This window comes from Ruditapes philippinarum, unplaced genomic scaffold (assembly GCF_026571515.1).
Source record: "Ruditapes philippinarum isolate M1 unplaced genomic scaffold, ASM2657151v2 ctg492_1_1_1_1, whole genome shotgun sequence".
In the NCBI taxonomy this organism is placed as follows: Eukaryota; Metazoa; Mollusca; class Bivalvia; order Venerida; family Veneridae; genus Ruditapes; species Ruditapes philippinarum.
This window is the reverse complement of record NW_026855693.1, coordinates 284,498-310,700: the sequence shown is the minus strand read 5'-3', so window position 1 is coordinate 310,700 and position 26,203 is coordinate 284,498. Positions and strand designations below refer to the sequence as shown.

The 26,203-nt window shown below is 30.8% G+C and overlaps 1 protein-coding gene across 1 annotated transcript in view; it reads right to left on the bottom strand.

Annotated features, from left to right (window-relative positions):
- Positions 1-3,278: 3,278 nt before the first annotated feature.
- The window catches only part of LOC132744119 (uncharacterized), a 38,133-nt gene continuing 15,208 nt past the window's right edge, over positions 3,279-26,203 (bottom strand). Inside the window, exons 2-3 of the mRNA XM_060732735.1 lie at positions 6,915-7,075; positions 3,279-4,939 (exon numbers count right to left, since the gene is read on the bottom strand). Of these exons, the coding sequence (XP_060588718.1) occupies positions 4,850-4,939; positions 6,915-7,075 (251 nt within the window). The 3' untranslated portion in view covers positions 3,279-4,849. The remainder of the gene's footprint in view (positions 4,940-6,914; positions 7,076-26,203) is intronic.

Below are 26,203 nucleotides of genomic sequence, written 5' to 3'. Positions count from 1 at the left end.
TATCCATAAAAAGTTCCTTATGGTGAACAGCAAATAAATTCTTCTTGTATGGCGGGTCACGAACTTAATCAGCCTTGGACACGTTTGCGTCCGTGCCTTGGCATTTGCCATCACGTTGTCTAATTTGTAATTCATAGTTTATGTGAATAACATATTATACTTCCGATATCCGGAGTGTTTTTTTTTTCAACATCCTTCCGATTTTTCCGGAGCAAACAATTATATTGTGTAATTTCCGATAATTCCGGAAAATAATTTCATATTCTATACTATTTCCGATTTTGTGGAATGTATACTTACTACAAATTCCGATTTTTTTCCAGAATATATTTACTTGTTTTTATTTCCGATTCTCCGGAATAAAGGATTGTTCTTGTGATAAGCCATATACAATATACGCCAAAAAAATATATAAAACTGGTATATTAAACATACCTGTTTTAACTGTGATACGTTTGAAAGTTTAGTGCAAAAAACAACAGTTGAGTTGTCAATTTAAAATTGGTATTTGAAACATTAATGTAAGTACCTAACTCATATACGCAAAGGCACACATTTTATACATTTGACAAATTGGTGATAAATTATTCATTGTCAAAAATAAAACCTTTTCCCGATTGATAGAATATGATTTGCAATCATCTTTCCCACCAGATATCTCATTAACAGTATTCATATTTAACTTTAAAAAAAGAACTTTTATTTGTATGCATTAATTCTCCGATGAATTGTATTTAATTTAAATCAAAGATGTTAACAAATCCCTCAATATTCAAAATTGCGTAAATGAAAGGGAATACATATTTGCATTCATTGAATGCTTCCCTACATTCTAAAAGACAAGATTTGTTCTTGCGATTAGTCAGCGTTTATTGAGTTATAATACTAAGCATAACTAATGATGATTTTAAGAAGAGTTGCATAACAGTCGGATATATTCTAGGAACAAAAAATAAATTTGTATTTGCTTTTTTTATTATTTGAAGATTTATTGCACGTGTTAAGGTGTATTGTCTATGGTTTTGGGATTTTGGATGACTTCTGGAACGCCGTTTGAGGACAAGGCGGCGGCTAATAATGTGTTATCGTAAAATACTATAAAATGATAATATTTCATGCGCAATAAAATTTAAATCATACTAAATAAGAATCATACACTTTATGAACATAATGAGTATATAACTGCGGTCGTTCAAGTAGACCGTGTTCCATATATTTTCAACATAATTAACTTCTGGGCTTTTAGGGTCCCTTCGCCATATTGTATTCCAGTACGTAATATATGTGACCTAGTAACAGCTTGTTATTATGAGCTAGAATAAGATTTTGTTACACATTTTATCTTTTTCTATAAGGACTTTATCACCATTTCTTAAAGGTTTTTTTATCAAATCATCTCTACTGACTGTGTGTCCAAGTCCCGACTTGAATTATTCTATGTCAGGGAGCTGTCCATTCATCTGACGGAAGTTAGTTGTTATACGATTGTTTGTGTCAAAGATTAAGAACAAAGTGACACACTTGCCACAGCAAGATATTAAATAACTGTATCAGTCGTTGTATAATATTTTGAAATAAATATCGTGGTTTGTAGTTTCTTAACTGCCTGTTAGTTGTTTCAGCGTATAAGGAATTGAATAGTTACAACTTTTGTCAGAAGAATAAATATCTTTCTTAAGATTATACCTACTATATCACCTTGATAAATTATACACTGATAAATATCGATTTCATAACAAGAAGTCGTATGTGTAAATTCCCATCAGACAAGTATTTATTTGTATTCGGACATATAGTTACATGTTTATTGATCATCATGAAAAAAACGTAAGATTTGATTGTGTTAATTCCTAGATGAAATCATTTTTCACGACAAAACTCTCGGGATTTCGTTCTTGTCGCAGAAATTAAATGAAAAACATGCATTGTCAATAATGACGCTGAATTTAATAGTCTTCATTGATAAAATGCAAAGAAAAAAAGACCTACTGGACTAAGTCTTATCACCAAGATAAAACAGATTATTTAATTTCACCCATGAAATATGGTGATATATCAGTCAAATATATTTCATATTTTTTAAAAATAAATTTGAAATATGAAATTGGGCGGAGTCGAAACTCTTATTTATTTTGAGGGACTTCTTTTGCCATTTTGTTTGTAAATCTGATAAATACAAAACAACTTTTGTTGAATTTTCTTTTGAAAACGGTCTAGAATGATAGAAAATGGTAAGTAAATCTAAGTAAATTATTAAAATTAATCCGAACACCAATACCTTTAATTCAGTCATTATCGCTGTACCGACGTCTAAGGAGTTGTTTACGTGGCCTCACAATGTTGTGCTAAATATCGCGTGCAAAACAAGACAATAACTATATTACTGCGCTCTATACAATTGCAGTTGCGTAGCAAGCAAGGGGGTTCGTAACCATTTTACTTTGATAACGAAATTAAAAAAAGGTTATTTTTACGTTTTTCGCGATATATGGTATATATTTCCACTCAACATGATAAATTACCACATAAATTTCACTCGCCGTACCGGCTCGTATAAATACGTGGCATTTTATCATGTTTCGTGAAAATATATTCCATATTTCACTCAAACCAAAAAATACATCCTCTTACTATTGACATATTTATACCATATTTCAATCAAATTTTTGCTTAATATTGTCATTCCCAGTTTGTATTATTCAGCCAAGCCTAAATATAAGGCATATTAGGCGCTTATTCTTGAAAATATTACAGTTGTTCCCCTTATGGGAATACTTTTGAATGCATTTCCTCCTAAGAAGGTGTATATATTTTAAAGCGTAAAATACATTTTTTTCTATAAACAAAATGGAAATATGACTAACTATTTGGAGCTATGGGTCACTATTTTAGAGTAAGTTACTACTTTTAAAAGGGCTGACAAAAGCGATGTCCGTATTTTTGAACTTCATTTAAAAATGGGATTATTGGAACATATTTATTTTTACAGTATTATTTTCCAAAGACTCAATAGCATTGTTTGACGTTTTTTATTTCGGTCTTCAGCATTAATACTACTTGTTGAACATTTGTTTTATATTTGCTTTATATTTGCTTATCCTGCAACAGCTATGGGGCGAACATTAAACAATTTAATATGCGTATTTCCAACCATTGTTTTATTGTGAAAGACAGGGGGTCAATATAATACTTTTAGTATGATAAATACATGTTTCTGTAGGAAAACGAGACATGGTTGTAATAGTTATAAAACATGGCAGAAAGAAAAACGTTTACTATTCAAGTTTTTTTTTATTTATTCTAAATAGAATTTTATTTCAGTTCAATATCAGAATAAAACGTATTGTATAACCAACACTTTGCAAAATAAGACGTTAGACTAAATTCTTTCAATTTCATATTCCATTCATTTTTTCGAAGATGTAATTATGTTTATCATTATTACAACAGTTTATTGATAATTATTCATCATTAATTTTCTAAAATGTATACTTTTCGTCTTCAAATAAAAAAGAGGTTGTCTTAATTGCACAACAAATACAATAAAATTTGTAACAACCATTTATAGAACCATAAATCCCAGAAAAGTCACTTAATGTTTCTGATAAAATTAAATAACAATAGCTAATAGATAAATAACAATTATATAAATATCTAAAATATCATAATAAGAACAGAATACTTTAGATTTAACTGAAAAGAAAACAGTTTTAACTTTAAAGACTTCCCGTATGTTGTTTGTGTTTGATAAAAAAATGTATAAATCAAAATCCAAATATAAATGATTTTTTTTTTAATATATCATAATTGAATTCCATACATTCGCAAAACTCATTGTAAAACAAGTAATGCTAATGAACTTTCTTTAATCAGGAACATTAATATAATTATGTATGTCTGCATACGTACATGTTATTATAATAGCCTGACTTTAGATTCTAGAATAGGGAGCCAAACGTAGCTTCAAATATCACAAAGTGTCTCGCTGGTCCCAAAGAAAATAGAATAAAGCCAATTTTGGTAGACATCACAGTATAGGACACAAATCTAGCTTTCATTAAATTAGAAATTATCTCACATATACAAAAATATCAGGGAATTAGTACGTTGTATAGGGAATTAGTAGTATGTAATGCTAAAAAAGTGTCGTACTGTTTGGACTCATAGTTTAAGTATGTTTGTTTATTTCAGAAAATAAGAAGTTAGACAAACAATTTACTTTGCATTCATTCTAAAAAGAAGCCATAACATCTAAACACTTAAAATAATGCAAAACTGTAACATCATCAATGTTTACGTGTTGATCCCAACATGCCTCTATGATAAACTATTATATATTGTTGTAAATCTACAGGTCTACTGACCGATACTCGATGAATAATCGGGATTATTAATGCAAATACTTCTAGTGTAGAGGATTAAAAAATTCCTCGGCCGGTGCTGGGGAGGGGCGTTAGAGACGATGCATTCTTTATGCACATAATCTTTACTCTCATGAGCATACTCAATCTAACTAAGTCTGCCATTTTCAGCTTTTCGCATTTTTTTTATCAAAAGGATCTCCCATGTTTTAAAAGTTGTGTCATAATTTAACAATATATTTATAATTAAAATACATACACATAACACTCTCGTTATTTTACTGTCTTGCGCAAACCTGGCATGAAAGACAGTCACCCAATAAATGTAAAAGAGAAAATTCTGAGAAAACAATAAATAAGATATATATTTTAAAACGAATTTGTAAACATTTGTTCTTTTGATCTGTTACACCATGATGAATACATAGGATATTTTCCATTTTGTCATTCTCACGGTATCACAAATATCGCGCATGCGCAAAAAATTGCTACTTGTAGTCATAAAAGGACTGTGGTTCTTGTGATTTTCTGTACAATTTATAAATAGTTTCCATCATTCTCTTCATTTGCATGTCATTCTGAAAATACAAAATAAAAACATCATTTATACTGACAGAGATGTTCATGTATTGCATGAAAATTGATTTTTGAATCATTCCTTCATGTATCCGATTATTATATTACACACATTTTTAAATGTTTTATTTAAAACAAATACAATTTTACCAAAAGCCAAATATATACTATTAATTATTAAACACATGTTGCTGAAAATATATTTGATATTATCAAACTGGTCTTATTATATTCAATGGTTGGTGTACTATAATTAACCCTTTGATTGCTAACTGCAACAAATTCTACAAATACGTCCAGTGCAGACATTGCACTGTTTGCTTTCAGTCACTACATATTCTGAAAATTTAGGGTTGTTTTGATTTCATTTTATTATATGATCTAAATATAGCTGCAATCTCATTGGTCCAAACTGTAGTCAACAGAACTTTTTATAAAATCATATTCACTGGGGGTAGTATCATATTAACTGGCTAAATTGGATTTTCCAAGTCTAAAAATAGATTAAGACTCATATTCAATGACCATTCACCGTAGACTGTTAATTACGTGTGCTAATTAAAAAATAATTGTTGCGTTTTGTTCTTTATGGCATATATCTCGATTGACAAATCATTACTTTACTGTTATACTTAAACGCTAAACCGCATCGATGAGTATAAACTTGAATTACTTTCGTATGCGCAGCGTTCGCGTAGTCGTTGCACGCCTAACACGTGCGTCTTTTTTCCCGCGCTTCAACGAGGCAAAATTTGTACATGTATATAAGGTTGTACTTTTTCGTGATTTTTTATTTAATTCTGAGCCTATTCATATAATAAAACAATTATTGACTAGTGAGCCATTGAATATGATGTGATATTCACCGGCAGAAAGTCATATTGACCTCGGCTATCGCCTCGGTCAATATGTCATCTGCCGGTGAATATTACATCATATTCAATGGCTCACTAGTCAATAATTGTATAATGTTTAGCGTTGTAACGGTAAATAGTCAAAGTAAAAGTCATAAATGAATAATTATTGTTAATAGACTATCCAGTATATTTATTGCAAAACTAATAAATTCACTCCATAACTCTTTTTCATAATGGATGTTGTATATAATTACAAATTGATGAATCGAAACTGATATAAAAGACATTATTGATAGTAAAGTTGATAATAGAGATGGTGAATAAATGAATAGATTATTGAATACGACACTTATGTTATTAAACAGGTTCAAATAAGAAGATTAATTATTGCTTAATTTAAATTTCATTATATTGATTAATTCGCTCGTGGTGAATATTTGTAGCTTTTTAGAACAACATTCATGTCCCGCTTTTACGAACCATCTAGTGCGGATGTCATAAAGATTGCCGGTCGAGTTGGATCAAACCCCGTCAGAGATATTCCGCTATATCCATGAACAAGAGACTTAACACTTATTGGTAAGTACTAGTTTGTTCCAATAGAGTATTCGAGAGTATTTTAATATAATCTTATAATAGCTTCCTACCCAATCAAATATAAAACTAAATTGTATAAAATTCAAAATTGTACAATATTCATAATAAATGATAAGATATTCCATATAAAGGAGACGATTTCTTTTCTTATTATAGTGCAACAGCAGACCGTAATATCCGGGCATTAATGAAATTTCATTTTCATCTTTGTTGGGCTTTCTTTAGGGATTTTGTTTTTCTCTATTTTAAGTGTTGCTGAAACAAAACTGATGAAAGCATACTAAGAGCAATGGGTCTATAATGAAAGTCGTGTCCTTATTCAGAGAACAAATCGTACCATCGAGGCCTTCGTGGCCAAATCGTTAATGCTGCTTACTTCAAAATACTTGCCCGTCACCGCTGCAGGTTCTTATACTTCTACCATCCGCTAAGCTGGAATGATTCTAATTGCCTTTTACAATATCTATGTGACTAGAAACACACCAAATAAAACATTTCCACATTATAGTGTCATCAAACTTACCGCAGAGTGAAATAAACACATGATAGGATCTTCGTCTTCGCCGTTCGGGCAATGTATCTTCCGGTCGCATAATGAATAATAGTCAATACAGTGTATTCGTTTCCATATATCTGGTGTCGGACAGGCTAGCATATCATTGTTATTCTCTGTCTTTGGACATGCTGAAAAATACAAGTGGTATATTTGTACAGAACTATCTATTCGTTGCATAAAAATGGTCTAGTGTACATAATAAGTGTATATAGTTTATACACATGTTATTAGTACATGTGTGATATGTGAAAATGTGATGTATGCATTTTCTTAACCAAGGTTTCATTTGCTGAAATAAAATTGAACAATCGTTCGATTTTTTTGTTGTTGATAAAATGAAGTTATTCTTGCGGGTTTCTTCCGGCATAAGATATATATTTCATGTCTCTAATACTGTGACATTACAGAATATATATAATATGTTTCTAATTGTAAAATTCAACTTGTACAATGAGGTGAAGCGATATAAAAATACACACTGAATAATTGATGGAAATAGATTGATATGATACGAGTCGTACGTGGTATGTAGAATTACGTGTTGATGATGAAATGGTGAAACAATAGACCAGTCCTGTATGGGATTTGGGATTTTTTTTCTGCATTACTAAACATTTACACAAATCTCGTATCATTCTATCATTCTTTCAATTATTAAATTTGCATGAAGTGCGTTGGATTTGTAGAAATAATGCTTTCACCATTAAAATGATACAACTATATTGAACGTGAAGGATAATGTTTGAGAAATGAAAATGTTATTCCATGTCTGAAGACTTAGTAAACATATAGATGTTATTAATTCTGAACTTTTATAGTTTAATATGACATCATGTTATGATGTTGATAAAACATGTTGAAAGTCGTTCAACTAAACTCATGTTTTCGCGGCGTTAAAGCAAAGTAAAAAGTCTTAAATCAGGAAAATAATATATTCGGCAGTGACATACAGTGTCAAATTTAAAGGAGAATGAAAGCATTTCAGTGACAAAAAGTCTAGAATATTTGACATCCCTTCAAATATTAGGACATATTTTTCAGTATTTCTTAAATAGATTTTATTGATAACCCGGTATTATGACATTCATCGCTAGAATAAAACAGCAGAAATTTCAAATATTTACAGAATATTTAGATATAATGAAACAGTGGGGCATTTTACCGAAGAACAATTTCTTAAAGTTTAACTAGAACTGAATGTATGATTTTTCTTACATTCAGAACATTTTACCTGGAATGCTATTGTTTAAGCAATATAAATTCTTTCCTTGCAGAATTCTTTCCATCAATGAACGGAAAAGTGCATACGATGTTTTTCATATTTGAAGCTGTTTGTGTTAAAATTATACAGAATTTATTTCAGTTCGGTTGTGTAGCAAGAAAACCTATCCAATGCATTCCTGAAACCAGTACTAAACAATGACGGCAAAACCTTCTTAATTAAATAAACGAAACTTTTTCCTGGCCGACTGTGTACACATGAGGCCAACAGTTCCCGATGCGTTAACAGCTACTTTTTTAAAAGTTAAATACCACGTAATTATGTCTTTATAAAAACATGTATGCAACTGTTTGCATTAACAAGAAATAGTTAGCATTGATACATAAACAATCAGTATAAACCATTTCTTTATTCACCATGTTGCGAATTGATCTCCTTTTATATTACATGTTCCGGCTGTGAATATGATATTAATACTGAATAAATCATATCCAATAGCCCTAAAGTCAATGATTTTAAACGGGATAAAGTTATCTAGAATATGTACACTCCTTAAAAGGCAATTTTGTCTAACATATGTCATACCCTAATAGTTAAAGGACATCAAAGACCTCGTTTGATACAATTGTTTATATCAATATATAACAGGTTTTATAGCATCAATATCAAACATGCAATATATAGTAAAAGACGTATGACATTAAGTTGAAAGACATGTTTTTGACGCAAAACAAAACATTTAAATTATATTACGTCTGTTGTTAACGCAAGGTCTTAGGGAAATAACCATATACTGTCTGGGTCAATAAATATTGTCAGTTTTAAACATCATATCTTAATAATAAAATAATTTATCTGACTGATTTGTAATCATATTGGTTATTATACCGATTACAATATAAAATATCATACCCATTATTTTAACAGTTTACTAGATAACAGTCTAATAGATACATTTATGTATGGTTCTTATATAAGTGATCCTTGTACACATACTAACTGATTTTCTGGTCTTGTTAGGTTAATCCCTTGATATAATATATGTAATTGATCTGAGTGGATGATGCTATGACAAATAATGCGTAGGTTTAACAGATAAAAACTTATCAACAGGTATTTTGGGATAACTTAATATAATAATTGAGATGATAGATTTATGACAAACTTTTGTTTAAATTTAAGAGACAATTACTTATCGTCTAGTATTGTAAGATCACTACAAAAACGTCATGGTGCCAATTCATTATGTTCTTTTAAAAAGGATAAAACCTACGTAGAAGGTAACAATCTAATTAGAAGTTTAAAACTCCTGTATAGAGCTGCATCACTCCTACTTAGGACTTCATTACTCCTACATGTGCGTAGGACTTTTAAACACCTATGCAGGAGATAAAAAAATAAAGCCTAATAAGGAATTGATAACTCCTTCGAGAGACTTTATAACGCAAACGCAGAGAGAATAATGATGTGTTATCAGAATTTGAGAGAGGAAGTGCTAGGGTTAAGTATCTTGTTCCGTCGCCGATATGCCTGATCCAAAAAGTTGCAAAGTTCGAAGATTATGCATGAATTAGTTTCAATTTACACTATGTCCTAGTTCGAACAAAGTATTTAACACATTCGTAAGTATAGCCAATGTTACTAAAGTACATAAAACAGAATTATCGTTTTATTTATTATGAAGAAAATGATATTAATAGTTTCGTTTTACTGCGCAACAATTAACCCAATTTTAGAGATTTAGTTATTTCGCTCAAAATCATATATGGCTACAGGCATTTGGTAGTTACTAAAGCGGCTTGCCGCAATACAATTTGACATAAAGCATTTATTTCCCTGTATAATATGGTATCCTAAGTTATGCTCCCTCGTTCATGTTCGTCGCATTTTGTGCTTTAAGCACTTTGATTTTTTCATAAACGTAGGGGTTTTAAAGTCTTACGTAAAAGTGATACAATATATATTGATAAGTCTTGTTTGTCACCTACGTAGGGTAACAAAGTCCTAATGATGCACCATAACTTCTTCGTAGGAGATAATATCTCCTACGTAGGAGATATAAAGTCTAATGTCGAAGTTATAACGACGATCGTAGGAGTTTTAAACTCCAAATTAATCTTTTTCTCTTAGTAGGCAAGAGTAAGATCGTCCTACGTCGGAGTTATAAAGTCATATGTTTGAGTTATAAAGTCCCATGTAGGGGTTAATTCCTTATAAGGCTTTTTCTCAACTTCTTTATATTTATCCCTGTTTGGAAGAAAATTAACAATTGGCACCAGGACGCTTCCGTGGGTAATCTCTTACTTTAATCAATTATCTGAACATATGTTTGTACAAATTACGGTAAACTTTAACAAATAATAGTATTTTTGAGATGACTGGATTTTACGTGGAAAGGGATTTGACAATAGAACAATAGTTTAATAAACATATACATGTATATAAATGTCCATATAAAGAGCACTGGGAACGAGTGGGGTCTGATATTTTTACGCCACTGAAGGAACGAGTGGGGTCTGATATTTTTACGCCACTGACGTCCCTTTAAAAAGAAATTCAGACAAAATTTAGACAAAATATGTATATTTTCGATAATTCGGAGAAGTAAATCAAAATGTCGTTTTGACTTTTTTTGAAGTTGAATAAGTAATTATAACATTAACTGATACATATACGAGGGTTGTTCGGGAAGTTCTGGGAATTTTGTCATATTTCCTATATTTTTTGTTTCTAAGACGTAATATTTCGCACATACTAAGATTAGCATATCACGGAACTATTCCTAAAAATTGAATAGAATCAGACAACAATAGCCGGAAATAGCAGTAACCATAGCAACACTATAACGCCGCACCGGAGCAATCCGACTCTAAAGAAAGGTATAACGCGCTACACTAATAATATTTCGTAATTACTATTCAAAGGTAACGAAAAGTATACATTTCTCATTATAATATATTTTAAAACATATTTATTGATAAACATATAATATTATAAACATAATATTTATAAAAATTAAACATTTAAAATATAAAAGTTTTGAGTAAGATAAGTGCAAATCAAATTTTTAACCGCATGCGTTTTTTACAGGTTCTGAGGCGGGATCTCGTTAACGCGATACGGAAGAAGCGCTCCCACATAGACCATGACCGCATCATACTTCATCAAGACAATGCGCCGGCCCACAGAGCGGAATCTACCCAGTTAGAGATCAGCTTCTTGGGGTTTGAGATCTTAGAACACCCTCCATACAGCCCGGACCTCGCGCCGATGGACTTCCGTGTGTTCCCGGAGCTCAAATCACAGCTGCGTGGAAAACGCTTTGACTCAGCTGACGATCTTGTTAAGCATACGCAAGCTATAGTCTCGTCCTTTACCGATAGCTGGTACGAGGAAACATACAATAAGTGGATCAGCCGATACAGGAAATGCATCGAAATTGCAGGTGACTATGTTGAAAAGGTGCGACGATCGATGGACTTTAACGTCGCATAACGTTGCAAATGACGTCGGCGTGCTCCGGGTGTTTTTTATATGGTTATTTACTATTTTTATTATGTTTTAGTTTCTGTGTGTATGATGATGATATTTTCAGATACTGTACAGTATATATTGAAATAAATGCGTATATATTTATATTTACGCTAACCCGACTACAGCGTGTGCTATAAAACAATTCTCAGAACTTCCCGAACAACCCTCGTACATTATTTTAACGACATTTAATGCAAGCGTAATACGTTATTGTCCAAACCAAATTAACAAAATGATTATAATTGGTTAAGTTATATTGTATGACAATCTATGACGTTTATTTTTTTTATAAAATTGAGGTTCGAAACTTAAGCAGAATCAATGTAATAAAGTATTTTGGAATTTGATATGTTATTTTGGAATGTGTGTTATAAAGATTCAGATATTTTGTATCGACTTCCGAAGTGAATTTCATTAAAATACACTGCTCATTGAGTTTATATAAAACAACTTCTCAACGCCATAAAAAGTTTCTTATGTTGAGCAGCAAATAATTTTTCATGTAATAAGTATAAAACTGGTATGTGAAACTGGCCTGTTTTAACTGAGTTACGTTTCGATGCAAAAAGACAACAGTTAAGTAAATGAATTGGTATTTGAAACATTAATGTTGGTATTTAACTCACATTGTATTCGCAAAGGTCCAAATGTTAATACATGTCATAAAATTGGTGATAAATTATTCATTATCAAAAATAAACCCTTTCACCATTGATAGTATATCATGGATGTGCAATCATCATTTCTACCAAATTTGTCATTAACAGTATTCATATTTAACTTTTATTACGAAACAGATAAAAAAAAAACTCTTATTTGCATGCATTAATTCTCGGATGAATTGTGTTTAATTTAAATCAAATATGTTGACAAATCCCTCGATGTTCAAAGTAACGTAAATGAAAGGGAATACATATTTGCATACATATTTACTGGAATGACAATGAGTTGAATAATTCAAAGGAAAATCAAAAGACAAATCAGAATTATCAAAAGGGCGCATATGACAATTTCCATATATTGTTAAAAAGCTAGTCGATAGCTTATTTTCAGAGAAAATTCAATTAAGTGTTTTTGAAATGATTTTCATAAAAAATATCAATTTTGTCACCAAAGTGCTCATTCGCGTTGAAAAAAAAATCATATCTGAAGTAGAGTTCCGTATTGGAGAAATGAATTAATTCAATCATTCCTGAGTCTTTTTTGAGTTTAATATTTTACATGCAGGAAATCCCTTGGAATTAGTAGAGTTATTTAAATGAAAATATTAATTGTTTTGAAATAAGTATATGCTAACGGAACCAAATTGCATTTTCCTTTTTAATCAATTAATCGATTGCTGATAATAATTCATTCATATATAACCCAACGATACGAAACAAAATGTTATCTGAACACAATTTCATTCATAAAAGTAGACCGAGAACGTCAATTTATAATTTTATTAGTCCTTTTTGTAATGCACATTTAAATTCAATCCACCGGATGACTGCTCTTGCATTTAGAAAAGGTAGAGAGATGTTATGAATATATTTCATTTATGCACTATTAAATGTTTTGCTCGAACTAAATCTCAATGCATTTTATGAAAAGAGCAATTCAATACATTTGACGGTTCAAACGCTCTTGATGTCGCCTGTTAATTTATTATATAACATTCTTGTTTTGAATGTTATTATATTTCCCAGTGTGACAAAATAATGGTACTGACGCTTGAAGCTAAGAATTTTGTTTTTGTAACTTATTTCTAAATGAAATGTACGTACAAGCGGTATAGGTATTATAATATTTTATCTTGATGAAACTTTGAATTCAAGTCAAAATGAACTGTATCATATTCATATTCCTTCACGACATTTAAACTATAAATATCTACACAAATCATTATATTCTAGATTTCAGAAAGTTACAGCCTTTTGTATAACAATTATTTCTTTAGGCAAAAAAAATACAAATAAATGTTTTGATTAATATTGTTTTAATATATTTACATGCAAAACATAGCGTCAAATTTGGACTAACTTGCGATTCAGATAGTCATTTGTAAACAAAGAGGTTTTTAGACGTCCATACAAAATATTTATTCACTCTTACTGTATTAATTGACAATATGCAAACGAAGCAAATGACTTAAGTGTTTGATCAATAAGTACATGTTGAAAGTATCTGTCTGGAAACTGCAAACAGGATTCAAAAAGTAGAAAATAAAAAGCTTTGTTTGTTTGTTTGTTTCATTTTACGCCTTTTTCCAACAGTATTTCAGTCATATAGGCGGGTAGTTTCCTAACCATCGTTCCTGGAGAGTTACACCAGTACTAGACAACCTTCCTCCGCGCTAAACTACCAAAGCATCTCCCGAGGATCGAACCCACGCCAGAGAGGTAACTGGATTAGAAGTCATCGACTGTAACCCCTCGACCACGGAGGCGGTTAAAAAAAAAAAAAGCTTTGAAAAAAAGAAACATTGTTAAAGCTTTTTGGGCCTTCACACTCATATTCATTGTAGAAACATACATAAATCTAATTTAGTTTATCTCTTTCTCATTTTGAAAGAATGGCTGACAATGTGACAACAATTTTACCTGACTTGGGCTTAATTACAAATTTGCATAACAGTGCGTGTCAAAACGAAATAAGCGTTATGTTTAACTGTATTTTTTCATATTCCCGGAAGCGTTATACGATATATATTCGGCCAGGAATTAATCTATCCAATAGACTATAAAATGCCGTCAGTGATTCAGACCAATTACTGCCATCTATCAACAGTCTCATTTCATTTATTTCAAATACTGAAAAATGTTATAACAGAATGTCATATTTCTAGTATTTTCCCCACATCAATGCAAATATAAAAGAACGATACGTCTATGTTCTACTTAAATGTCAAAAAAAAGAAGTGATTAATAAAACAATATTAGTTTCAACGCTCATGAATTATATATGAAATTCAACAAGGCAATTTAATAAAAGCGAACATTGACTTCCTCATTAATAAATTAGAGCTTTCGGATATGTGATAAATGTGGGAATTATTGCTAACATGAAATGTCAAATCGTGGTCATGGTACTGAATTATGGGGTTTTATTACGTATCACAACAAAGAGATAAATTCGTTCGTAAAACGTGTTGATTGTCTAGTTTATAGCATACACAACCGACAAAATAAGATGAGAACATCCAATATCAGATTTATTTGCAATTACAAAAGCTTCATTGGCAATGTCCTTGCAGTTGTATCTGTCTACTTTGTATGCATCGCGAACGTTTGTATTTAGTGCTTTGTCTACGTTTATTAGCAATGAAATAGATTTGCGTATGTAAACTAATTAAATAAAGTCACGTTTCATATTGACAAACGCGCAATGCTTTTTGTCAGTTGGTGCCGTTGGTTCGGTATATCAAAATAAAGTTTTTACTAAACGTAAGGTTTTTGTTGTTGTTGTTGTTGTTGTTGTAGCTTATAAAGCAACGTCTATATTCTTCACCTCTTCAAGGTTGCATAAGAAAATAAGAATCATATTTTCTTTCATTTGAATGTATTCAATCAATCAAAACATTATCTTCATGAACCTGTTGTCTAAAGATAAAGTATAAACATAAAACATTGTGCGGTTTGCATGATATTATGAATGTGTAGTTTATTTTAGTTTATTTCTTACAAAATAACAACAAATGACATATTACTTATTTAAACGGCGTCATAATAGTATGACAATTATATGAAATAAAACTATAATTGTAGTTCTTTTGTTTGTTTGTCTTTTCATGTTAGTACATATTGTCAATAAATAAATGCATTGATATTAGGAGAATTCGTCAGCTATCTTCATGATAATTATAATGCAATAGATGATTTGTTGATTATTTTTTGTCACACACGAAAATACTACGTCATGATATGAGAAGAACTTCAATCCGATATTAACCTTTATTTGTTACAACATAAATAGTGCTCGTATGATATGTTTATTAATGTAGTTTACAGTTATTGAGTCAATAACTAAATCAATTATAAAGTCTTGCGTAAATGTTTCATTATTGTTAATATTTCGTTTTATTCTTTGATTTTACGGCGCATTAACAAAATTTAGGTCATATGGGCCGAATCAGGAAATATTTTTTCGACTTACCTACGGTTTGACAGACTTAAAGCATCACCAGGCGTCAAAAGCACCTCACTTGCTCGAGCTAAGAGATGCATAGACTATAGTTATTCAAACCCATTCAGTCGTATCTTAAGAACGTTGGCTGCTATTATGATGCCTCAACACTTTAAGGCAAATCCTCGGCCGCAAAGGGCTTATGGTTAAAATTAAAAGTTAGAAAACCACTTAAATATTAAGAGGGGCTAACGAAATATATGCTTAAGTTTCTGTGATACACATCTTCCTAATATTTGTAAAATCATGATTCTTCTTCCAGGAAGACGACACTTTCATAAAAAAAATCCCCAAACTAATTCGTGACTTCATTCAATAACAAGAAATCATGATAAATAAAATCAAATTATGCAAACGAACGCTAAATCAAATATTTACCAGGAGAGAGTGAACTTTCTCCCTGACAACTGATGATATTAAACACTAATTTTAATACTGAACACGTATGTAATTCTTCTCCTTCACTGAGACAGTATGTGGGTGTCTGGGGCAATATGTGATTCAACAGTAGGCATTCATCAAACTTCATCAATTTGCTGTAACAAGTTTTGTTGTTGTCTCTACACATTATTTGTTTGCAAACAAGCACTCCACTGAAAAGCTTTTAATTTGAGACAATCCATTAAGGTTTTATTTCACAGGTTTTTTTTATGGGGGCCGATGATACTCTGACGTGATGATATCTGATAAATGTATTCATTAACGCTTGATGTAACTATATTAAGTTATCCAATAAAAACATCATTGATTTATTTGATAGTTACTTTTGAGCCGAGTAATTGTTAATTTGCATGCTTGATTTTACCGTCGCAAATTGTTGTTCCAATGACGTCATTAATGTACACAAATTATAGAAAAATGTTCCGAAACAAGAACAAGTTCACTTTTTTGTTCTGTTTCTTTCATTAAAATATCACTCATGATCAATTATTAAAAATGTATGCATATCTTCTACATTTGCTATAAACAACTCTAAGGTAGTGGTGTTCAAAAGATCGGCATTTCAAAACATTGTTCAATTTTAACAAGGTAAGTAACTATAAAGTTTATATTTTGAGTGCATCCGGTTATAAAAACATTAAAACATTACAACTGCTACATAATATAGAATGTGCTAAGTAGTTCCTATTTGAATTTATGAATGAAATTTTATTTCATGGGAAACTTCTACTTTAAATCGATTGAAATGAAATATACATGATAAAGTAGAGAACACAAATGTTAACATGGCTGTTTTGTATAAGACAAAGCTAGTTGCACACCGCGCAAAGAGTCTTACATCTCATACTTAGAGATCAGTTATGTTCATCGTTTTGCTACATTTTGCTACATTACAAGAAAAGAATTTGTCTGGGTAGCATCTGTTATAAAATGTTATGTGTGGCCGATTGAGTGTTTCTTCAAAATTTGCATTCAGCTATGATACCAACATGTAAACATTTTAATAGCTATAGCAGTTTTCCTTTCTTTGTACTGATAGGTTTAATTAAAACAGATTTAACTTGTTTCTTTGTAAATGATATATTACACAATATGTTTGTATCATTTATTACTAAGCTTTATGCAGACTGGAAGGTATTTCAGAACGGTATTCAAAACTACTATTTTGTTAGAAAACGGGAACCGGCTTCAAATGCTGAACGTCGAATTTAGCTAACCTTCACCCTGAATACTAAAATATACGTTTTTCTCTTTCAACATGGAACCATTAACATTGTGGAGAAAATTATAAGAATTATAAATATTAACTGAATTGCATTTCCACCAAGTGTTTTGTTCTTTTTACCACATTTTCCACATGTCATTGAAATGTAGCTGTCATCCTGAATAAACACTTCTCTAGCTCTATGTTGCAGTCTTGCGAACAGTGCAGACCATAATCAGATAGCAGAGGGGTGCCAGCTGATATTGGTCTATGTTGATCGCATTGGTCGCATAGGTACGTTGCCGCCAACAGGCTAAATATACATAGCTATTGGGGTTGCGTTCATTGAACGCCGCCCTTCCTTGTTCTGGTTTATCATATTCTGTTACGTATATGACTCATAATATTAAAGATATTAAATGTTTCGAGTCTTTCCTCATAAAACTATGCAATACACACATTATACTTTTCAATTCTGGTTTAAGCTGTAAAAATATGGTTTAATAGAAATCACTTTACTTATTGTCAGCATTTTTTTATTTATTTATTTATTTTTTTTTTTTTTTTTTTTTTTTTGGTTTACGGCGATCAAACACAATTATGGTTATAAGGCGCCGAAACAGGAAATATGATTTAAACTAATCTCGAGAGGTTCAGTTCAGCAAAAAGAAACTACAAAAAAACAAACAAAACAACAACAACAACAACATAACGTATATTTAATAAAAACGCTATCCCCGCACTTTTAATATGTATTTCCCTTTATTCTGAAATATTGTAATGCATTTAGAGTAAAAGGTAGCTCTTCCCTGAGACTTGTATGAACAAGTGCAATTACATTATTCATAGTGTTAGATTCTGCGAAGCGTCAAACAAGTAAATATTCTGCTCTTCTCTTCTGTTAATGATACTTTAAGAAACATTATGTCTGATCCAGCAAATAATAATAGGCTTTCATTTAGGTCTAGAGTAAATAGATGCCATATCTTACCATTAGCTAGAAGAGTGTTTATTTTGCATCGTACATTAACACGTGCAAATCAGACAGACTTTTGTTTCATAAAGAAAAGGAATTATAGTAATTAAGTTAATCCTATCCTGCCTGACCACTTGTAACAGCCTTTCCCATCGCTGCAAAATTAGGCGCAGCGTTCAAAATGTCACTCCATTTCTAGAGTCATGCATAAAGGGCATCCGCAACTGGACACTTTTAGAATTTGAATAACATTGATATATTCGTACAGTTTGAAATATGAATATAAATATACAAGAAAAATATAATAGATCTGAGATTGTATATGGAAAAAAAGTGTTTCAGAGTTTAAACGTCTTGAAATTCTTTTTGAGTCAAGCGTCAGTAAAATTGGTGTATTTCATATTGTTATTATAACGTTTTATTTAAAGTCAAATGATTCTATCTTATATGCTAGAGTGTTATATTATATAGTATTATATTATATTATGACATATGAATATATAAATAAATAAATAATATATCATTTGTTTCTATTTATTGTTTTTTGTCATTACTGTTTAAATTTAAATGGATTTGACTTGTTGGAACAGTTGTTGATACAAATATCAAAATTATGTAGTGATCTTATCTGGTATATTGGTTTGTTAACTTGACTATATATTGATGCTTAAAGCCACTGGTCTCCAGAAATAAAAGGAAATATTATACCTCATTTGCATATGCTCTTCTATATTTAATATGACGTCACCCGGTCCATAAACCGTATACAGACCGGGGGCGGTCCATAATTCTTATGAAGACAGTTTAAACGTAACTTTCACGACGTGCGAATTTCACGACGACACAAACAGACGATAACTGTCAAATTTCTTAAAGTGCGGGTTTTTGGCCTAGTAACATTAAATATTTAATTTGATTAACAAAAATGGAATATTAAAAGAAGAGCATGAATTTTTGCTGCATCGTTTGAAAATAATAAAACAAAATCCGACTAGGGTTTTGGATATTTCACACACTGAACAAGTAAAATTATTATTTGAAAGAGAATAATAGTAAAATGACAGCACAAAACAAATGGATGAAATGATTTAGATTCGGTATAATATAACAAATAAAACATGGCCTTTCGGGCAAAATGCAGGTTTACGGACTGGTTGGTCAGACCTCGAAAGGAATATGGCCCTCAGCTGCGCTTCGGGCCATATACCTTCCTCAGTCTGACCAACCAGTCCGTAAACTTGCATATTGCCCTCAAGCCCATGTTTTATTTGTTAAATAAAAGCGATAAATGCTGGTCTAATTTGACTTAATTTGTGCATGCATTAATACTCGCATTTTTATACAAGAATGAGTTGTCAAAATAGTCAATAAAAGGTATATATATATTCTTATCTAAACAAGATATAAACCAGAAATATAATTAATTCATCATGGTCACTTAAGTGGTTGGAAAAAGTCCATATTTAAAAGGTAGTCAATGTGTAGCCTGGTATAGCTGTCAGCTTAAATTTAGATTGATATACTAATCATTTGATATACTTGGTGTGAGAGATTAAATATAACATTTGCAATATATTATAGAAATTATCAAAAAAGGCATTATATTCGTTTCCTTTGTGTTTGATATAATCCCGGTCCCCATGCGTCCCAGATCACGGATTCCGATATTGTCATATTCGCCCCCCCCCCCCCCCATTCGCGAGTTTATAACAATCTTCCTAGAAATTGGTTAAAGATATCCAATTTGTATTTTTCTGTGAAGTACTCGTAAAGCGTATACAAGTCGATGATACTTATATATTTTTATAATTGCAAACACTTGGCACAACAATATACAATACATACACTAGATTCTTTAGTGCCTTACAGTGTAGTGTTTGGAACACCCACGTCTGTGGTACTTCCAAAAAAAACGAAGGATGTATTATTATATTCACACCAACAAGTAATAATATATATAGAAATTACTTTAACCTACATAAAAGCCACTTACACGGTTCTCATTTGTTATCCTTATGTCTTGATTATTAACCCTGACATTCATTTTGCTTGAGTTGATGTCAAATCACAAGAAAGTATTGATTAAACTAGCAAATGAAGTCTAAGACATTGGAAATGGCATGCAAACAATTATGACCGTAGAGCAAACCTAAACAAAATAAAAAGAAATAACAATAAGAAAATAATCTTATTGTAGAAAAGGTTATCTTCATATTATCTTCACTTCACGTGAAATGCTTCGGTCGGATCAGCTCAAAACAACATTATTATACTGATCGAAGATTCATACTGATCGAAGATTTCAATCTATTAATGTTCATTTTCATTTAATATCCTCATTTCGGCTTATACGAATTCGTTTGTAAAATAATTGACCTGGTCCCATGCATCTGCATAAAGCTTATTCCAAGACTGTTACTAACATCAAACTCTGGAGCAGGCCTTGCATTGTCTGTCATGTTGATTTGAATAAAAAGATGTAATATCAATAAGGAGAACAATCTTGTCTGTACAAGCCCATAATGCCCAAATATTTATTTTATCTTTAGTTCCGAAAAAGCCTTTTTGAAGTCTTGTTACGGTTCACAAAATTAACTCATTGGAAAATTACCTGGACAATCATTTGCATTTAATAATTTTTAGCATTTAAAACGGTTATAGTAATTAATGTTTTATATGGAAGTCAACATACTACTTTGCTTAAAATTTTGATACTTTAATTACATAAAATTTCACATCCAGTGCCACTCTTTTGTCAGGTGATAAGCTTTAAGCATGCTCTTAAACCATTTAAAGTCTTCTGAAAAATTTCAATTCTAAGGCATAATGTGTCAGTATTTTAGTGAAAATAAGCGTTAAAAAGATGAATGCAACAAGCTGTATTCGTATGCGTGTAATTCATAATTCAGTCTTCACTAAACTCAAAACTGGTGATCGATTGATCAAAATGAATAAAAAACGAAACTTGACGAAAAAGAACCACGCACATGATCTTAATATAGCTTGCATACAAAACACGTAATACTTTCCATTTCATATGAAACTGATCATTAAGCATTCTTACATAACCACAATGTCTGTAAATGCGTATACAATATCTTTACATTTACATTAAATAACATTTTAAAAATGTACTAAGTACCATTATTAACAATAAAAAAAATAATAAAAATAAAAAATAATAGGAATTTTAAATTAATTTCTAAAATCTAATATTCATGCAAATCAACTTCAAGAGAATACTTTTATGGTTTTTGAAATTAGTTAAATTACTGTTCATATGTTATAAAACATAGAAATGATTTTTAATCTTACAATATTAAAACTTGATTGAACCACAATTTGACCACAATTTTTAATCAAAACATGTCTCTGACTTGCTTTATTGCGCAATTAGATACATTCAGTGCCAAAGAGAAGACAGAGCAAATAAATGGTAGAATCTTGTATTATTTCTAGATTGTTTTCTTTTGTAATGAATTATCAATGAATACAATCCTGTTGTTGTTTGTTTTGTTTTTTGTTTTGTTTTTTGGAATGTGACAAATCGGTTTTAACATCTTATGAATACCAAACTAGAATTATAATCGCAATCATTACAACCACTAAACATTTTTTTCATGCGCTGATTTCTGTTTCTGCCAAGCAATTCAAAAAGAAATATTACCTATGATTGTTTTTCTTATAGCTGAAGCCTTTTATTCTAAAGAAAGAAGACGACGCGTGTTTGCTAACTACGTCAAATGGTTAAGATGCAATAATGCTATTCATACCAATTCCCTGAAACGTATTATTTACGGCTGGGAAAGTCTTTTTATAAAAAGAAAATGCATCTAACTACATAGTATCTAAGTTTATATGATTTTCAATTCTAAACCGTAATCAAATAAATATATAAAATCTTAAATTACTACTATGACGTCATTCCTTTGTTCTGACCGTACTGTATTTTTAATACAGTACAGGTAGGTGTCCAATATTAATGTGTAAGTCCAATATTAATTGTGTAACACATTAATATTAGACAGCGTGCCAAGTGTAGTGAAAGAAGCTGGTATGACGATTTAGTAAAATGTAGCCTCTTATCACGGAGAATTATGCAACGTCTTTCCTTCGCACATTACGCATTTTACAGAATTTTACGAACAGAATAATAATTGTAATATTGCTAATTTAACGATTTCTTATTCCAAGCCTGCTGATTTTCGATTTCCAAGCTCTTGACGTGAAAGGTAGTGGAGCGTCAGTTAGCTAGGATGATTTTAATGGGGATTGTTTAATTTCTTGTCTATTGTCCGTTTTCTTTTCTTTTTTGAATACGTTTAGTTGACAATCTTACTTGATTTGCTTTATTGTATGTACGTAATGTTTCAGTTAGGTCAACTTTTCAAATAAGTGTAATGGTCAGCCTTCAGATAAATGCAATAGAGAAAATAAATTCATCTATTCAGAACAAAAGCGGGTTATGTTATATATAGAAACGATTCCAGACTCCTGTGGTATGACGAATATCATATTGAATTCAAAAATAAGAAAATATCATTTTGTTCCCCAAATATCCAAATTCATACTAATGGCAATTCTTAAACAACATTTTACATCCCTGATAGTTGTAGTATAGTAAACAAATCATTTTAACATATACACTAAATGGTCAGTATAAATCCTTCTTAAAAGTCAGTCAATCATCCAAAATATCCGAGATATAACACAAATTTGAAAACTTTTTATTTTCATTATTTCTTGTAAAAATCCCAAATGTAAATTGAGGTATTCTGTATGCGTGTACAATGTAAGTCCAACATTTTGTGTAACTGGTATATTTTGAGTATATCATTGTGTTCATGTACATACTTGGTTATATTTCAAAACACGAAAATTTCATGCTACCGACATTCTGTTATTCAAGAGGCTACCTATAGGGTTTTGCAAGTAAGAAAAAGATAATTGCTAAAACATTAAAATTATACATTTCTAGCACAAAAATAGATTATTTCTAATTTTGTGATAGATAGCATGATATTTGATAGTAAAAGTAGTAATTTAAGTAAGATATAAGCCTCAAACTGACCAATAAGTAAAATATTGAATTCCCTTCGGCGCTACGCGCCTCATGAAATTCAATATTTTACATATTGGACAGTTTTCGGCTTATATCTACTACTTAAAATAATTTGCTTTCTCATTTTGCTTTGCAGGGTAAAATATATCAAACCGTGGTACACGTCTGTGTCATAATATATTAGAAACAGTTATGTAATATTGTTTCGCTTTTCCGAGATGAAACAAAATTAGATAATAGAACGGAATATCTACTGATTTTTAAACATTTGATGGAGCAAATATTCATGGCTCGAGTATCAAATAAATAATGAAACAGTTATCAAGATGTTTGTACACACATTATAACGTTCCAACCCATCACGAAATGAGATTTGCAAACACTGATCGTCATTAATAAAACGGTGATTGGTCTTTGAGTAAATATGTTCGTTGCTGGCGGTACCATTAAACTGATCCTCCTAATGTTTCACGATCATGACCTTTAAGCGACTTTATAAATGAATTAAGGAAATGATGAATTTCAACTCCATTAACGTATTGGTATTTTCATCATAAACTTCGTTTTCTAGCGATCTATACTCAGTGGAAAGGAATGAGTTTGTAAGGGTAATGGCATAAAGTGTTACAGATTAATTTGTTTTAACCGTTTTTTCATCAATTTTATTGAATCAATTTAATACACGTATCAGAAAAGGGAGTTTCTTATTAACACTCGATAAACACATTTTCCATGGATCATTTGTTTTGGGTGTAACACTTAAATAACCACCTGCAACGCCATTTATTCTGATTAATTCACAGTGTTCCAATTTTACAGATTTTGTATCATTAACATGTTAAATGATTCCTTTATAATTTACATGCTGTTATTAAATTGAATAATTTTGAAATCACAAACTTCGCTTTTTAACTATCATTAAAGCTGACTTTGTTTTATTGTTATGTCTAGTTTGATTATATTGAATTCTTTATCGTCCTTTTGATCGTCAGCGGCTATATATTTCAAATTGATATATTTATTGTTGATACTTATTTTACAATAACCTCTGGTGCATACAACTCATTACGAAAAGATATTCTTAAAGGACTCGTTATGCCGCCTCTGTCACATGTAGTGGTTTTTATCCTACTCACATTTCGTTACTTTGTTCATTTAATTTATCTTTAATTACATTAATTATAAACAAACCAACACATTTTAGGAACTAATTGAAGAAATATTATACTCAAGAAATATAATATACGTAATAGTTACATTTTAATATAAAACAAAAACAAAATCGTCACAAGAATTGTCTTACAATAGTTCACTTATTTTACAATTTTTATAAACTGTCTTCTTCAATACCATATGATTATTTTTTAATGTGTCCCTTATATTGTTAACTTTGAGGTTGCGAAATGCTCTGCATCTTCCTTCATAGTTTATAACTGAGCAATAGAAATGGATTAGAATAAAACGCTTCGTTGACAAATTGTTTCTCATAGCAATAAAGAATGACATGAGAAGTGGGCAAATAAGATTAAGATACAGCGCCAATAAAGGAAAAAGGATGAGAAATAAATATTTTTTCATGCTCTTCTTTTACGAATATTTGCTAGTTTTTATAAGGTTTTGATTAAATTATATGGCATGCAGTTGATAATGAAACAAAATTGCTAAAGAAAAAAGTTTGCATGAATTTGAAAAATGTGCACAATAAAATGCTCTGTGTGATTACACAGTTATTGCAGTAGAATAAATGTTTAGAGCTCATCTAAAAATTAGGAATTGTTTTATATTTTGACATTTCCAACCAGTGATAATACCAATTTTTATTTGATTGCATCAATAATTTAACTGGATGCAGCACAAACTGTACAAGACAATATTGTTTGAATCAGTTTGGATCAGTGATAAAAAGATCGTTTCGTCGTGTCAAAAATAATTACAAGCAAGGGTAATATAACCATATTAACAGTCGAATTAATGACGAATTACTGTCTAAAGTTAACAATTATGTATTCGTCGTAATCATGGATTATGCATATTTAACAGAAAGTGGGATAGTCTATGACGCCGGTTTGAAGTGGATATGCGGTCAATGAGAGATCAGGAGCATAGTTGACGAAATTAAAACAGCCATGCTATCTCTGTGTCTGATAGCACTTGAAAGGCATCTAAAAAGACACTTGAGGACTAAAGAGAATAGTGAGCCGTTTATAAATAGCAGAAACAATTGAACTGAAGGCTTTAATGATAGTACTTGTCTACGGAGCAATTTGTTATGAATTATTTCTGTCTATTAAGAAGCTCTTAACAGAAAAGTTCAAGATCATACTTGAACGATGAAATACAAATTTGATTAGAAACAATCAAACAAATTTTCAATGAATTGTTTTTACTTACTTGGAACAGTCTTCAAAATTTAACCGACATTTTTGTTTCTATAAATGCTTTAATGTTTGATCTAAACGTTCACGTTTGCATTTAACGCTAAAAAAGTTTAAAATAGACATGTATATATTTCAATTTGGACAAGCCCATTCATCATTTAGAGGGAATATATTACATAATGAACAGATTGAAAAGTGAACATAGCGGACGATGATCTGACTGTAAGGACGCACATCTGAAATGGCCACCTGGGACGATTGAGTCGCCGCAAGCT